General features: G+C 41.2%; 1 protein-coding gene across 2 annotated transcripts in view; it reads left to right on the forward strand.

The window, feature by feature from the left end:
• The first annotated feature begins 2533 nt into the window (after positions 1-2533).
• LOC128885399 (zwei Ig domain protein zig-8-like) overlaps positions 2534-14591 on the forward strand; it is a 349005-nt gene continuing 336947 nt past the window's right edge. Inside the window, exon 1 of one of the 2 annotated variants that reach the window (XM_054139430.1) lies at positions 2534-2856. In XM_054139430.1, coding sequence (XP_053995405.1) covers positions 2793-2856 — 64 coding nt within the window. In that variant the 5' untranslated portion in view covers positions 2534-2792. The remainder of the gene's footprint in view (positions 2857-14591) is intronic. The other variant, XM_054139431.1, reaches the window with a different exon arrangement.

Below are 14591 nucleotides of genomic sequence, written 5' to 3' on the forward strand. Positions count from 1 at the left end.
TATGGTTTCCCATTTCCGGTACAAGACGCGCAGCCCTGGAATTTATTTTCATGTTTCTGGAGCATTATACGGTGCGAGTGTATTTATGTTTGAATCGAGGTACGAAATATTTTGCGTTTCCGTCGACTCAAAAATGTTTTAATAAGTTCAAGTCTTAATAAGTTCCTTGTACGTTTTTGAAGATTTTAGATCGGGAAATTATCAGATTTACAAAAGGTAGACTTTGATTGAAGACAACTTACTTTTCTTTTTCTTTTACGTTCTTTGGCAGGAATACAATAAATTTGTATAATTGAATAAAACTAATATTTAATTTGATCAGCACGCAGTGAAAACATTATTTATCGAAAAAGCATGACGCTTAAGTGACAATTTATTAAAGTTGGTAATTAATTTTGCGAAACGTTTAAAGCTACCCACCAAACAGAAATTATTTTGTCAAATTGTTTGAAATCGCAAAACACTCACTTCGTTTCGCTAAAGTAGTGACCAAAACTGTCGCTCCGTTATTTTTGCTCCAATAAATTGCGGTTTGCTGGATTTTCAATTTGGTTACCGCGAGCAATGGAAATTCAAAATTTTGCCATCCGCAATTTGGAAAAGAATACGGTCACGCGAACAAAAGTTTCCTTAAACGACACAACATTTCTCTCGAAAAATTTTCATCGTCTTCGCGTGGAAAAAGGTACAGTCCCAGTTTTCAGAATTACCCTGTGCATTGAAATAAACCGTTCCTGTTGAGGAAACTTTCGTTGCTTAAAAATGGCTGCGCCAACTTGCGGGAAGCGTGTCAGAGGAAGCAGCACCTCTCGGTTGGAAAAAATGCTGGCAATTCGAAATTATTTCGTATAATATTTTTGGATCGATTCGAAATCACTATTAAGTCAAAATTATATAAAGTAACTTTAAATTGTAGATATATAGTCAGTCCGATAAGTATTCGTACTTTTTATGTGTATTGAAGACATGTACCTAAATTCATTGATAGGCTTGAAGTTTCCAAATCAATTTTTTATTATAAATATACAAATATGTGAAGTTTGTTCATCTACATATTTTTTAGCACACCATGTGCGATCGTATATACTTTCCCGTACTCGAAGGAGAATTTCGGGATTCGATGGCGCACGAAGCAGCAAAGATACACCGAGTCCTCGCAGACCGTCGGGTGCATAAAGTAAAAGCGAAGCCGGATAAAAGGAGCCGGGAACTAGCGTGAAACGTGCGTTTGAAGGGTTGGCTGAGCGTGTGCGCGCAGGTTTGCGAAAGTAGTCGGGTAGAATGATAGCTTTCCCCTCTCCTGACCTTCCCCCCTATCGCTGTTTCCCTTTTTCTAAATCTCCGTTTCTATTTTGTTCCTCCCTAACGTTCTTCTCTTTGCTCTCCATTTTCAGTTGTGCTCCATCATGCTATTTCTAACTCTTTGTCTCTCCCGATTCCACCCCCCGATTTCATCCCCTATCCTACGAACTCGCACTCTCGGTTGCTCTCGTCAAAGGGATCTCCGCGTCCGCGTTTCGAGGCGGACGAGCGTCGCGTGTGATTTGAATAAATGGACCGCGTTGCTCGACGCAGGGAGTTAGGGAGAGGACGAAGGACTCGGGGTAGACATGAGGACGTCAGACCAGACCATCGTGGACCATTTCGCTGACAGTTAGCCGTATAAGAAGCGGCCAGGATATCACGCCTCCCGCGGACCCATTTCTGAGCGCGACGCTATCTCAACGTGACGAATGACCAGCTTCTCGAGATCGTTTGGGAAAACGTATCCGTGGAAACGAGGGGACGAGCCAGCTACGGAGGGAAACGTGTGGCGTCGGAAATCATCCCCGTGTACCTCGAAAATTCGCTCGGATAGAAAGGAACAACCCGCACGTTTCTTATGGGGAGAACACCCTCGGTCAAATTGCTCCGTTTTGAAATATGCTTTAGATTTTATAATTCTGGACGGATGTCTACTTTGTCAGAAGGGAGAAAGATAGTGGAGCCTCGAAGTCGTAGGCTTGAGTGATTGCTATGTGTATTTCAGATAACCTGGTGTCCTTTTTTATGCTTTAAGTTTCTGTTCTTCATCTGTTTCTTTAAAAATATAGATTTTCATAAACATTCGCAGTCTATGATATTAGTCTTTCTAAAGCCAATGCTTGATTTTAATTTTATTTGCGGAATAAAAATATTACCTTCTTTGGTAATATCATACATTAGTGGCACACCATTGAGGGATGAATTTAGCACTTGTAAATAGTAGAAAATTGTTAAACGTGAGATATTTCGTATCGTACTCTCCGAGTGATAGAGAAATAGTGATATTTTTGTTTTCAGTCGAACTATGTTTGCTTAAATTTACATCGAGTGCTCAAAATAACATCTTCCATTTCGGTGCAAGCCTGTAGGCATTTAAATATTGGTATTCTACCGTAAGCGTTGCGTAAATTGAAGCTGTATTTGCAAACATTTCAAGTGGAATACACAATATCAGCGTAGTTAGCCAAAAGGGAAATCGAAACATAATTATAGCTGTAACTTGAATGCACAATTAATTAGCTTACATATTGATATCTTTGTTATTGTTTTAAGCAAATCTTTCTAAATACTTAATGATTCAGTAAAGGGTCTAAAAAAAAAAACGTAGCGACTCGCTAGAATTATTAACGCACGACCGAATCCGCGATATCTTAGGACGGCACGTAGGTGGTTAGTACAATGTGTCTCCTGCTCTGTTTTCAGGCAAGTCCACAACGTCCGAGAGGCACGTATTATGTGAGGTGAAACTTGCAACGAGGGAAACGAAGATGTCCGCCATCAGCGTAGCTGCATGGTTGCTCAGCGCCGTCGCTTTCGCCGCGATTAATAACGGTGAGTCGCATCATAAAACACTTATTATTCCAATTACCCAGTCAACGCAATCTGTGTGCAATAGTAATAACAAATAATATTTTCCGCAACAAATTGTTGTTTCCCGTCGCAATAAATTGTAGAATGCATCACTCACGTTCGAGATCCAAACATTAAAATCGTAAATTTGAAATTTTCTTACGCTCCCTTTTTCGTTCTGTTGCAATGAATATATTAATTGGCAAAAGGGAATAAATTTGCACGTTTCGCGTAACGTTTGGACACGCTGCCTTGACGGCGCTGTGTACACAGTTTCAGTAGCAAATAATTTTCACGATAAAATGCGAAGTTGTTCAGCAATCGCTATTTCTCATTCCGTTTGCTTTATAGCATTGCTTGTTTTCTTGGTCATTATACCTTCGTTTCCTTCGCCACTTGTTTGAGAACGTTGTTGGCGGATTTTAATTGGATGCGGACATGCAAGCGATACGTTTTACCGCGGTATTTAAAGTCACAATTAGGCGGCGGAATCGTCGGAGCGGAGGCGAGTGTAACGGCTCGTTTTTATCAAAGCTCGATAAAACTTTTATGAAACGCGAGATTGTGTAATGAAATCTTTTTGATTGTAATGTTTATATCATTAGTACGTTTTCGTTTCTTTTCAACGCACAATTCTTTCTACGATGTAGCTGAAAGGTTTTGGGTGTTTCGGTTTGAGACATTATTAAAATAACTGCAAAAAGGTCTGGTTGGCGTGTCTGGCAGTTTCTCGCAGTGTTCGAAGTTTTCCGTCGCTTTGAAGTCATTCACATTCAGTTTAGAATTCAAGAATGGCTCTTTCTAGTCGTTAACGAACTTTCAAGTTCTTTTTCCTTTCTCCCGTTGGTTTCGGTAAAACTGAGCGGAAGAAACGCTGACATTTCGAATGCAAGGTAGCAATTAACGTTAACACTGTTACTTTTGCAAAGTGATTCGCAGCTGGAGGAATTGCAATATTGCAAAGTCGTCGATGCGTGATCCATAGTAGATTAGATTCAGGTCTTGTCATTATATAATTAGAAATATATTCATCAATTTTAATCACGATACGAGATACGAAAAACAAAATTGTTAAGAAATATTCGAATAATCCAGAAATCCGGGAAATGTTTAAAAATCGTTAGCAATAGACTCGTTCGTCCGTGACGCAAAATCATTTTTCATCCCTCGGAAAAAATAAATACCTCTTTCTCGTGAAGTATCTCTGGAACGGTGATTGAAAAAAAGATTACACGTGTTGAATACGTGTTCTGTATCTATCAAACTGCGTCCAAGTAATTGTCGAAAAAGGTAACCAAAATAGCAATCCGAAAAACGTGAGATTTTGTCGATAATAATTTCAACGTGGTTTCATAGATCTCCACAAAAGGATTCGCCACTATTGGTTACATTTTGGGAATAACAATTTTGTATATTCCTCCGATAAAATTCTTCATTTTTCTATTCGTTATTCGAAAATTTCACGTGTTTCTGCTCGAAGCAATTTCGACTCGAGTAAGTGTAAAAAATAATTACATTAAGAAATCCGCTGTTGGGACCTTCTTTACGGCGGGAGTTCGATCAATACCACTGACAGCGACTTACGGTGCGCGAGTTTTAACATTTCCCCGAACGAGACGCCGTAATTAAATATTCCGCTTTGCTGAGACGCTGTCTGCGCTCCGTGGATATCGAATTTAATTCTCTCGGTACCGGATAGATATTAAGTCGCGATTATAGCGGGAAATTATGTGCTCTTCTCCTCCGCCCCTTATTATCTTTGTCCTCGTCGAAGAGCCACGGAGAAGTTAAATCTACAATTCAAATCTTCGGGCTTGACCCAGAACAAACGGAGGCCTTTTTTTTCCTTTGCGATCGAGCCCGGTTGGTCGGTTTCGCGATTCCAGGCCGAGCTGAATAATTTCCCCGATGAGTGTGTATCTTTGCGGCCATGATTCCTCGGACGAATCATCGTTTTGTACAGGAATTTCGTGTGCTCGCATATGAAATTCGACGTTCGTTTGAGGGGAGGGGCGTGCAAAAGGGTGCAACGATCCCCGAATCAAAGTGTGTTCGTTTGTTTGACGATTAGGCGTCTGCACGCGTTCGAGTGCTTTCGTCCCAGCCCCCCACGAGGGTGAGAATGTAAATATGACGGGGCAAGGTTGGCAGGATGGGTTTCAAATTTATCGAGCTCACCGCGGAATCGCATACTTAAGGGTGGTAAACCACAGTCACTGAAAGTTTTATGTTGTATTTTGTCCACATAAAAGTAACAGACAGGATTCAAATTACTTCCATTAAAATAACCATTCCTGCGCGAACTCTATTTTTTCGAACCCGAACCGATACCACTTTCACAACGAGCGATCGATGAAAACAGGATCAATTTTTTGCTCGAGTATCCGAGCACTCGACGGTCGGTTCTTACCGTTTTAATGGGGCTACGAGCACGTTGAAATTGTACATCGCTGTCTGCAACCCCTCCCCCCTCCGCCCTGTGACTCCGTGACCCTCCCTTTTTGCCTCCCGCTCGACAACCCCTTTTTCATCGAACGCATATCTCGTTCGTCGAACACGGACAGTGGCACGGGTATTTTCGCAGGATCCCCGAGCGAAACCGGTCTCGCTCGCGACTTAGACGGCCTTGTTAGATCGAAATCATTAAAACGAGAATGCTCGAGGTGGCCGCGATTGTGTAGGTGGCTGGCACGGTCGCGTGCACACGCGCACCGAGGAAACACGTAGAGGCAACTCGTTGGCTTTCGTCTCGAGCTGCGGGCAATAAACACTCTTTTTCCCGGGCAAACAATGCAGTGACACGGGGCGAAAAATTAACGAGGCGCGGGCCAAATTCAAACTCATCTCCATCCTTCTGTTCCCTCTTCGCGTTGCCTCCCTTCGCTCTGCGCCAACGGTTCAGCCCCTCCCTTCGCCGCATTACTTCTGTGGAAATGCAGTCCGCGCTCTGAATCGTCATCGGGACGTATGCACCGGGATACACGACCGCGCGTTGACGTTGTACAGGGTGCTCTGAAACAGATGGTCCAAACACACGCGGAAGTTAGTTCGAATGACTCGATAATTAACGTCATTCAGGGTATATCAACCCATAGAGACCATCATTAATAGTGGTGAACCTGTCAATTATTTTTATTTTTTTTTTTTTTTTAAACATTTACATACTGAAAATTTGAACTATCAATTTTAGTACAACATGTACATATTGTACAGTTGTACATATTTCCTAGTGCTCGTATGGGACTCTATTCGTGCGCACTTGCGCAAGAGTGTGCACGTATCGAGTGCAGGGAATCCACGATAGTTGCTGGGGTGTACGTCCGATCGGTCATTACGAGCAATTCCAACGGGCAGGTAAGCCTGTTGACCAAGCAGGGACTCGTAATTACATCACCAATTTGCCGAACGTTCGTTGACGAAGCGACTGTTGGACGTGACGTTAAAGACGAGATAGCGAGAGTTAAGCGCGGATTACGGTCGCTCTCGGACATCTGGTAATAATGCAAGCCATGCGTGCACTTGGGTTTGTATTATTTTCACATTAATTGATGGCCGCTGGCTGCTCGCGATCATCTAAAACGATCCACGTTGCGCGCCTCGGGGGTGGTTATCGACGAAATAATTAATCGACGGTGTTTGTTGTTTAGAAAATTAGTCGGAACGAGAAGCAAAGCAGGTAGTATCGCGTGGTTGCTTGAAGTCTGGATCAAAGAACAACTGTTGCGGGCGAAATTCGCATCTAAATAACAAATGTTGACTATGGCATGAAGGATAAATAATTTTTTAATTGATTGTAGGCGAAATTATTACAAGCTTATTCGAATTATTAAACAAATATACTAGTTTATGTATACACATATACACGAGCGCAGTATAAACATACATAAAGTAGTTTATTCGCTCGAAATACACGATAACGAATAATCATTATGTCCACAGAAATATTGTTGCTCCACAAAAATATTTATTAATTAATTGGCGGATTTGCATGGATACCACCGCGAAGAGTTATCCTGTCCTGCGAAAATATCGAATGTTGCGCACACCGTAATTGAATTTCGGATCGATGAACGTCACCAGGGTTAACGGGCGCAATTTTTCCTCGCGAGTGTGTTTCGCCGAAATGAATTCCGGTTTTCCCCATTTTCCTTTCGATCGTTACTCGAGTTAAGCTTCAATTTCCTCAAAAAAACGCAGCTCGGTTTTTTCGAGCGAACCGGGAGGTCGACTTCCATCGCTCGCCTCATTGCACGGTGACACGCACGCGAAATTATATGGCAACGTACCGCAAGCTTTGAAATATTGATTCTGAAAATTCTGATAAGATGGCTGGAGCACTGCAAGGGGCGGCGTATGGCAGTCCTTTGATCGACCCAAGTATTAAGACTCGATAAAATAAATATCTATACTAGCACGAATAGCGTGGAGTAAGCCCCAATTGCACGATTGTCATTACACTATCATTGTTACATAATTTTCTTTATCTTCGAAGCATTCGTGTTTTAACTGTGCATGATGAAAATGCAATAGACTGGTATCTTCTAACAATTTAAGATTAACAAACAATTTTGTGACTCGTACAAATTGAACACGAACGTCAACGTTTGAGTTTGAAGTGTGCATAATAAAAATGCAGCAGACGGGTATTTTTCAACAATTTAAGATTAACAAACAATTTTGTGAATCGTACAAATTGTACACGAGTGTCTCGACTGTGCACTTGACATTTGAAACTGCATCTTCAAGGATCCTCTTGGTTTTTAAGGGTTCCGGGCCAGGTCTTAGGATAATATGGGAAGATTCAAAGGACTGCACTGCGACGAATGATTCAAATCTGAAAGGCCAGGACGTGGAAGGGGTTAGGATGCATGTAGGTTACGATTCCCAGAGAAAGTTTCGCGCGATATTTGCTTTACAAGCAGACAGCGGTGGTTGGAATTTTACAGTATTATCAGTTCAAGAGTTCAGGAACAAAACGAAATTTGTAAATTTCGATGTTGTAAAAAAAGTAAAGACGAAGCGCGACACAAGTCGTATGGGATTTATTGCCTAGCATCCTTTTCGACGGTGTTCTTTCTTTTTGATTACTATTCTCCATAGCTTCGACATTCTCATTTTCATGTAACTTTTCCAATATGATGTCCTCCAGTCTTTCCATGGTATATTTTTCCATCTGGCCTGCAACAACTCCCACAAATATTGTTTCGACTTTCAACGAGTTCCATTTGTTAGTTTATAGAGGATGCTAGGGGAAGTTTCTTTTTGGTACAGTTGCTTATTATGAATCATGTCTTCGGGAACACTATGATTAGCCATTAGTGTTACGTTTATAGATGACATCTACTTGGTTCTATTCTGGATTTTACAAACCTGGTTCAATTTTTAGAATTTTTCGTTTTTTATTTACTCATTTCTTCAATTTTTATTTACATAATGGACGAAAGTGTGGACAGAGTTATCGATTTATAACAAATTATATTCGTTTTATTTTGTACTTTCTTGAGAAGCCTAATCTTAACATATTTAGAAATATCCATCATCTAGAATTAAATGTTTGGTCTTTCTGCATTTTTTTTGACAAAAACAGAATAAGAAAATGAAATATTATCATGTTCTGCATATTGTACATCGCACTTATATGGCCAAAGAGGCTGTATTATGATCATCGAAGCAGCGTTCGATCATTTTCAACTTCTCCTGGCCAGTCCAAATAAAGTGCCCTGCGATAAGAAGACGAACAAACGAACCATTTATCCGCGAAAACAGCGACGAGATAGAGGTCCGCAAAACTTCTGATTCGTTCGGTGGAATCCGTGTCTCGATTCATTCGATCGAACGAACGGAGTTCCATCGGAATCGCGCGCAAAGAAAGCCAAAAAGTCCGCAACAGTTCGCGAGGATTCAGAGAGATAACATAGTTTGAGCAAAGCGTCTTGCGTTGGCCCTGTTTCGCGACACGGATCCACGAGCCTTTGAGGGAAGACAGAGAGAGGCGGAGGGAGATTCGCGTATCCGAGATGTAAGGAGATCGTAGCTACGATGTAGTCGGGCCCGCAGATATAGGTTGCATGGGTTCTATATATCTTTATCTCGGTCGGGATTGCATTGTTAGCACGGAGCGCATTGTTTGAACGGTGACGCGAGGCCTGGGGCGACCAATCAGCGTTCGCGCTAGCCGTGCCTTATCAAAGATTTCTACCACCTCCTGCAGGGCTTAAATCAACCCGACCCAAAGCTTTCACCCTCTATCTCCACCCCCTCCATCTCTCTATCTCTCCTGTCCTCTGGTTTGGTGAACTTCGTTCGCTGAGCGGGCCGCTATCTGCAAAAACAGATCGACCCTAATTGTCAATCCTTAGCCAGTTTGTAACGAGCCCGGCAGTCGCTGTTGCACGGCCTCGTTCGACGTTTTTACCAAGATTCGTTAGGATCATCCGATCAACCGGTATGTACTTCGTTTCGGTCTGTCTTGTTTCCGTCTGTTCCCGTTCTATCGGAGAACGAGTTTGTTCCAATTCGGACTGGTATTTTGTTTCGTTACCACGGTTGACTTTGCTAACACGCCTGGGATCCCTTTATTCGATACACCAGGAACGACGTGTGAGGGAGATATTGGTTGAGGATCAATTCCAGTCGTGGTAATTTATTGCGCTTCTTGGTAATACGAATCAATATGTTTCCTAATATTAATCCTCAAGCTATCGAATAAGCAAATAAATAAACACGAGACGCTTAATTAACTTCTTCGGAAGCCCCGGAACCTCTCATCAGATTGTTCAATCGAATCGGTAGACGATGTACCGCGGGGTTTCCTGATCGAGACCCCAGATACGCAATTTAAGATTACGTGGAGCACGCGGACGCCCGTAGGCGTCGAGGCTCATCACGGTATCTAGATCGTTCCCTGCACGCCTTTTCTTAAGGTCGTGCAGCGGTTTCCTCGAGGTACAATGAACCGCGTTCATCGCTCGACCCAACTGTGCGGATACGAACCCTTTAGCTGGAGAATAAAAGTGTCGTCGGTGCATAAACTGCCGCCTTCGGTATTGTTCTCCGTTGGAGAGCTGGCTAACTAGGCGGTTATTATAACCGAGGAGGAAAAAATATTGATGCAACTCGGAAGCTGGCCTCCCCTTTGTCGCTGGGCTGGCTTAAATCCACCGTGTCTCCAAAGTTTGTTTCAAGTCCGACGTTTACTTAACAACGCCGCCAGGGATTCCACGATCTTATTGTGTTCCACCCTCTTATCGTTGTTTTTTTTTTTTTTTTCTAGGGGTGGCCACTTCGCGTTGACCTTTTCGCTGCTCAGTAAAATAGCGAGATAGTGGCTACCTTTTTGTTACTAGGATTAAGGAATTAAGAACGGAGTAAATGAAAGCTTTCTTCTTTGTAAAATTCAAGGATACGTCTTCTCTTATATTTTTTATATATTTTTATATTATTATTATATTATTATATTATTTTACGAGGTAGATGGATGAAAGTCGTTGAATCGAGGTGAAGAATAAATGGGCTCGCAAAAGTTGCTGTTGTTACAGTTTTATATTTATTATATTTTTATATCTTATATTTTATATATTTTTTAGAGCACATTAACATGTGCATTGGCTACTTGAATTACTTGTACTTGTGTATAGTTATAAAAATGTTATTAATTTTATGAACACCCTGTATGCGATACAGTACAACGTATGTCTCGGAGACCATGTCGAAGTTTTCCTAGATTTATTGTGTCGAGATATAGATTACGTAGGTGCCCGGAAAGAAAAGTAATACGATTCGAAATTGAACTGTTTCGAAGGAAGTAAACTCGAGAAATTAAATTAAACTTTCTTCGGCGCTGCGGGTTTCGTTTCAACTTATTTCATTTTCACTCGTTGATGGAGTTTTTCTTCCATCTGTAATTAAAAGCGCTGGCCATACTGTCTGTACCTGTCCTGTAGAATATTTTCAAAAATATTTTCATTTTTATATTAATAACGCCTGAGTCATTATAGGACTACTTTTTCACGTATGATAAAGACAAGGGAATTTTGGGAAAAATTTTACGAGGTAGATGGATGGAAAGTCGTTGAATCGAGGTGAAGAATAAATGGGTTTGCAAAAGTTGCTGTTGTTACAGTTTTTATTATATTTATTTTTCTGTCATTGAATAGAGTTTCTAAAATTCCATAAATGCTCGAAATTGTATCTAAGAAAGTACCGATTAAACGCTATCAGCCCCGTGCTAGCCTAATCCTGTGTTTCCTCTCGCTCACTGGAATCGACCTAACGAAGGCACGTCGTAAACCATGGTCCGAGTTTTTGATTAATTTTTTACGAGATAGAGGACATCCAGAACAACTTGAGAAAGTAGCTACGGGCACCTCTCTTCCGTTTTCGCGAAATAAATTCTTAAAGATGCGAGAAGTTCACTTCACGAGCAACCACCACATTCCCTGGCCTGGAACTGCAGAGTAATAATTTATCTACAAGACGGCCAACGAGTTTGTTACATGAGCCATGAATCATGAAAAACAAACGAAAATAATAATTCTTGGAGGGAATGAAATAGCGATTACTCACGAAGCTAATTAAAGTTGTTAGTTACGTGATTAACACAGTACCCTGTATACTTCTGTTTTTATTTGCATACATTAATGAGCTGTAACGCATACAGTAACGGCTTTACTTACGCGTCGTACTTTATTCTTCTATGAAACGGTGATGAAATGATATTAACGCAAACGTTCTTCAAGAAGACCACGTTCGAACGTCGATGACTAAATAAATTATTTGACCACGTTGCGCTGCCAGAAATAAATGTTTACACATCCAACTTTCCCAAAGTGAGCTTCATGGGTATATTTGCCAAAAAATAAATAAACAACGAATTTCAAATGATAGGTCGCCGTTTTTCGGAGCAGGAAAATATCACGAGCGGAGCAATTTCGTTCTCACAGAAACGTACAAAGTAGGTTCCCTTTCGGTTAAAGCGAACGTTCCTCCTCGTTACTTTTATCACGGAAAATCGGCGCTGGGTATTACTCGTTGATTTGTCGCGCTCCTTTGCCTTCGGTTACCTCCTCCCTTTACCCCGCCCGCGCCTTTGCGCTTTTTTTCCTTCGCCTTACTTCCCTCGAAAGCGCCCACTGCTTTGTTCGCTTGTGCCGCGAGATGTTCGCGGTGCATGCACTGATCCAAGGATTTCAAAGTGCGGCTCAAGGTAGCATAATACGCCGTGTTCCTGTGCCGCGCTCCTAAATTCTCGATAAACATTTCGCCAAGTGTGCCAACGTTGTTTGCGTCGAGCCACTCGTTCGCGGGGTGGAGAGAGAGAGAGAGAGAGAGAGAGACAGAGAGAGAGAGAAAAAAAAATGGAAATATAGGACAAATAACGAACGTTATTCGCTGGTCGACGCAGTATTTCACGTATGCAGGGTTACCGAACAGCCACGGAAAAAAGGAGAAAGAAGCTGGTTGCGGTATTTAGGACATCGAGTGCTTTCAAACATGAACGAAAAATGTCCAATTAACGTTGATCCTCGATCCACGACTGTTTGGGAGTAATTTACGATTTCACGTTCTGGAAACGCGAATGAATCGCTTCGATTTGTTTGGTGAATGTTACTTAAAACATGGGAGCAATTTCTTATGAGGATTTAAGAAAAGAAAAAAAAAAGGATTAATATGTAACGTCGATTGGAATTAAAAAATCAATCATTTGATCAGTCGTGGAACCTTTAATATCAATCATACAGTGCAGTGGTAGTTCAGTTTCAAGTCTAGAAAAATTCTCTTCGCGATATGTACTCCGCTCACAAAAATGTAAACAGAAGGGAGTTTTTCGACGTTCTCGCCCCCGCCACCTCCTCAATGGCGTAAATGTGGGAGAAAAACGAGGAAAAGGAAAGAGGCCATCGAGGACGAGGATAAGGCAACACTTAACGCGAGCGAGAAAAATCGATCGACGGTTTTTACATGAACGAAGTTCTCGCTTTGAATCGAACCACGAAGAAGTCGAAGAAGAAACTTTGGAAAGTTCGATGAATTCGTGGTAATGGTCGGTCCAGGCATCGGATACCAACATTGCGCGATGTTTTACTGTAACGGAGTGTAACGCATTTTACCACGTAGCACGTGCGTTTATTTAACCTCCTCCCTTGCGAAAGCTTGGAGAACTTTTCCACTTTCAATTGGGGTTTCGGTAGGGTGGAGTTAAAACAACGCTGTTCCGAGTTTGTATCGAGAACGGAATAATAAAACTGTATATTTTATACGGAGTTGTTCGCGTAAAGTGTTGCCAGCTATTTTCTCCGAGAACTTGTGGGATAACAACGCGAGTCTCTTTTGATATGTTAGGGTTTATTGAAATCTTTCACGTGACAAATGGGATACCTCTTCTGGGACCTATACGGCGTACCTTTCATTTTTTTTTTCTGTTAAGAATTCCCTCTCACGTTTTACATTTTTAGATAGGTCTCGCGAAAATGAATATAACTTTAGGAAAATAATTGCTTATTTGGAGCGAGTGAAGAAACGTATGTAGGTACGTTCAATATATAGATACTAAACAAAACTATAACAATTTAACTACATAAAGCTACACGAACAAGAAAGAATTCAGATTCACCATTTAAAGAAACTGACAAGCTGGAAAGCATTCTTCTTAAAAGCAATTTAGAGAAATCAATAAATTGGAGAAAGTTTCTATAAGCTGCAGAATCTTTCTGTAGAAACTTCTCGCAGAATATAAAAACTTTTCTCTTTGTAAAATTTATCAACTTTTTTAAATTGCTCTCGGAAAGTACCTGTCTCCACCTTTTTCGTGACAGAACAGTTGACGAAACAAACGAGGCAAATGTTTAATCTATGTATTTAGTAAATGCAAGCCAGTTACGCAAAATAGGAGACGGTGATAAAATATCAAGACATTTTGAGTGTGAATTGGATTCTACAAGTAGGTCTGCAGAACGCGGAGAAAAAGAAATCGAGAATGTGATGCGTAGGGGAGAATAAGGGTAGGAAAAGGACGCGACTCAAAGCGAGCACGACAAATCACTGGGTAATACCTCTGCGTCGGATGAAGACCGTACTTAGGGTGATAGCTATCGCAGTGATCTCTCACCATTCTCGAATACACCCTATTCACGGTGTGCAGTGCGATTCAACAGCGATGATGTTTTACGTTTCGATGAGACTGGGACAGCCTCTACGTTCTTGACCCAGTTCGTCTATTTATCGTCATTGTAGCTGTCGAAAAAATTCCAGCTCGAAAGTGGAAATCGTGTTTTCAATTAATTTTATTTCATGTTTTTTTCTTCTTTTCTTTTTAGTTCCATATTTCAATGGAATTATGCCTTCCATGTACATACGTAATTTCATTACGCGCGATAACAATTTTTGTACGTCTTGGTTTATTTGAACTTTGTTATGCTTATCATTATCGTCCTTAAATTAATGCAATCCAAACTAAAGACTACAGTCAGTCCTATAAATATTCGTAGCTCTATGTCTATTAATAGTCCGTTAAAGGAATCGAAACGTATAATAAATGCATATGACTCGAATCGACTTACCATACGTCGTCTTATTTGAGGGCAAGCACGAATCGAACGTTGGGATCTCGTATTTATGATCGTGCTCGGCTCAACTCGGTCTCACGTTGTATTAAACGATGCGTAACGCGACGCGACCGTTGAAATGGAACTGTGTCAAAAACAGGAAACGAAGATGCT

This window comes from Hylaeus anthracinus, unplaced genomic scaffold (assembly GCF_026225885.1).
Source record: "Hylaeus anthracinus isolate JK02 unplaced genomic scaffold, UHH_iyHylAnth1.0_haploid 11981, whole genome shotgun sequence".
NCBI lineage: Eukaryota > Metazoa > Arthropoda > Insecta > Hymenoptera > Colletidae > Hylaeus > Hylaeus anthracinus.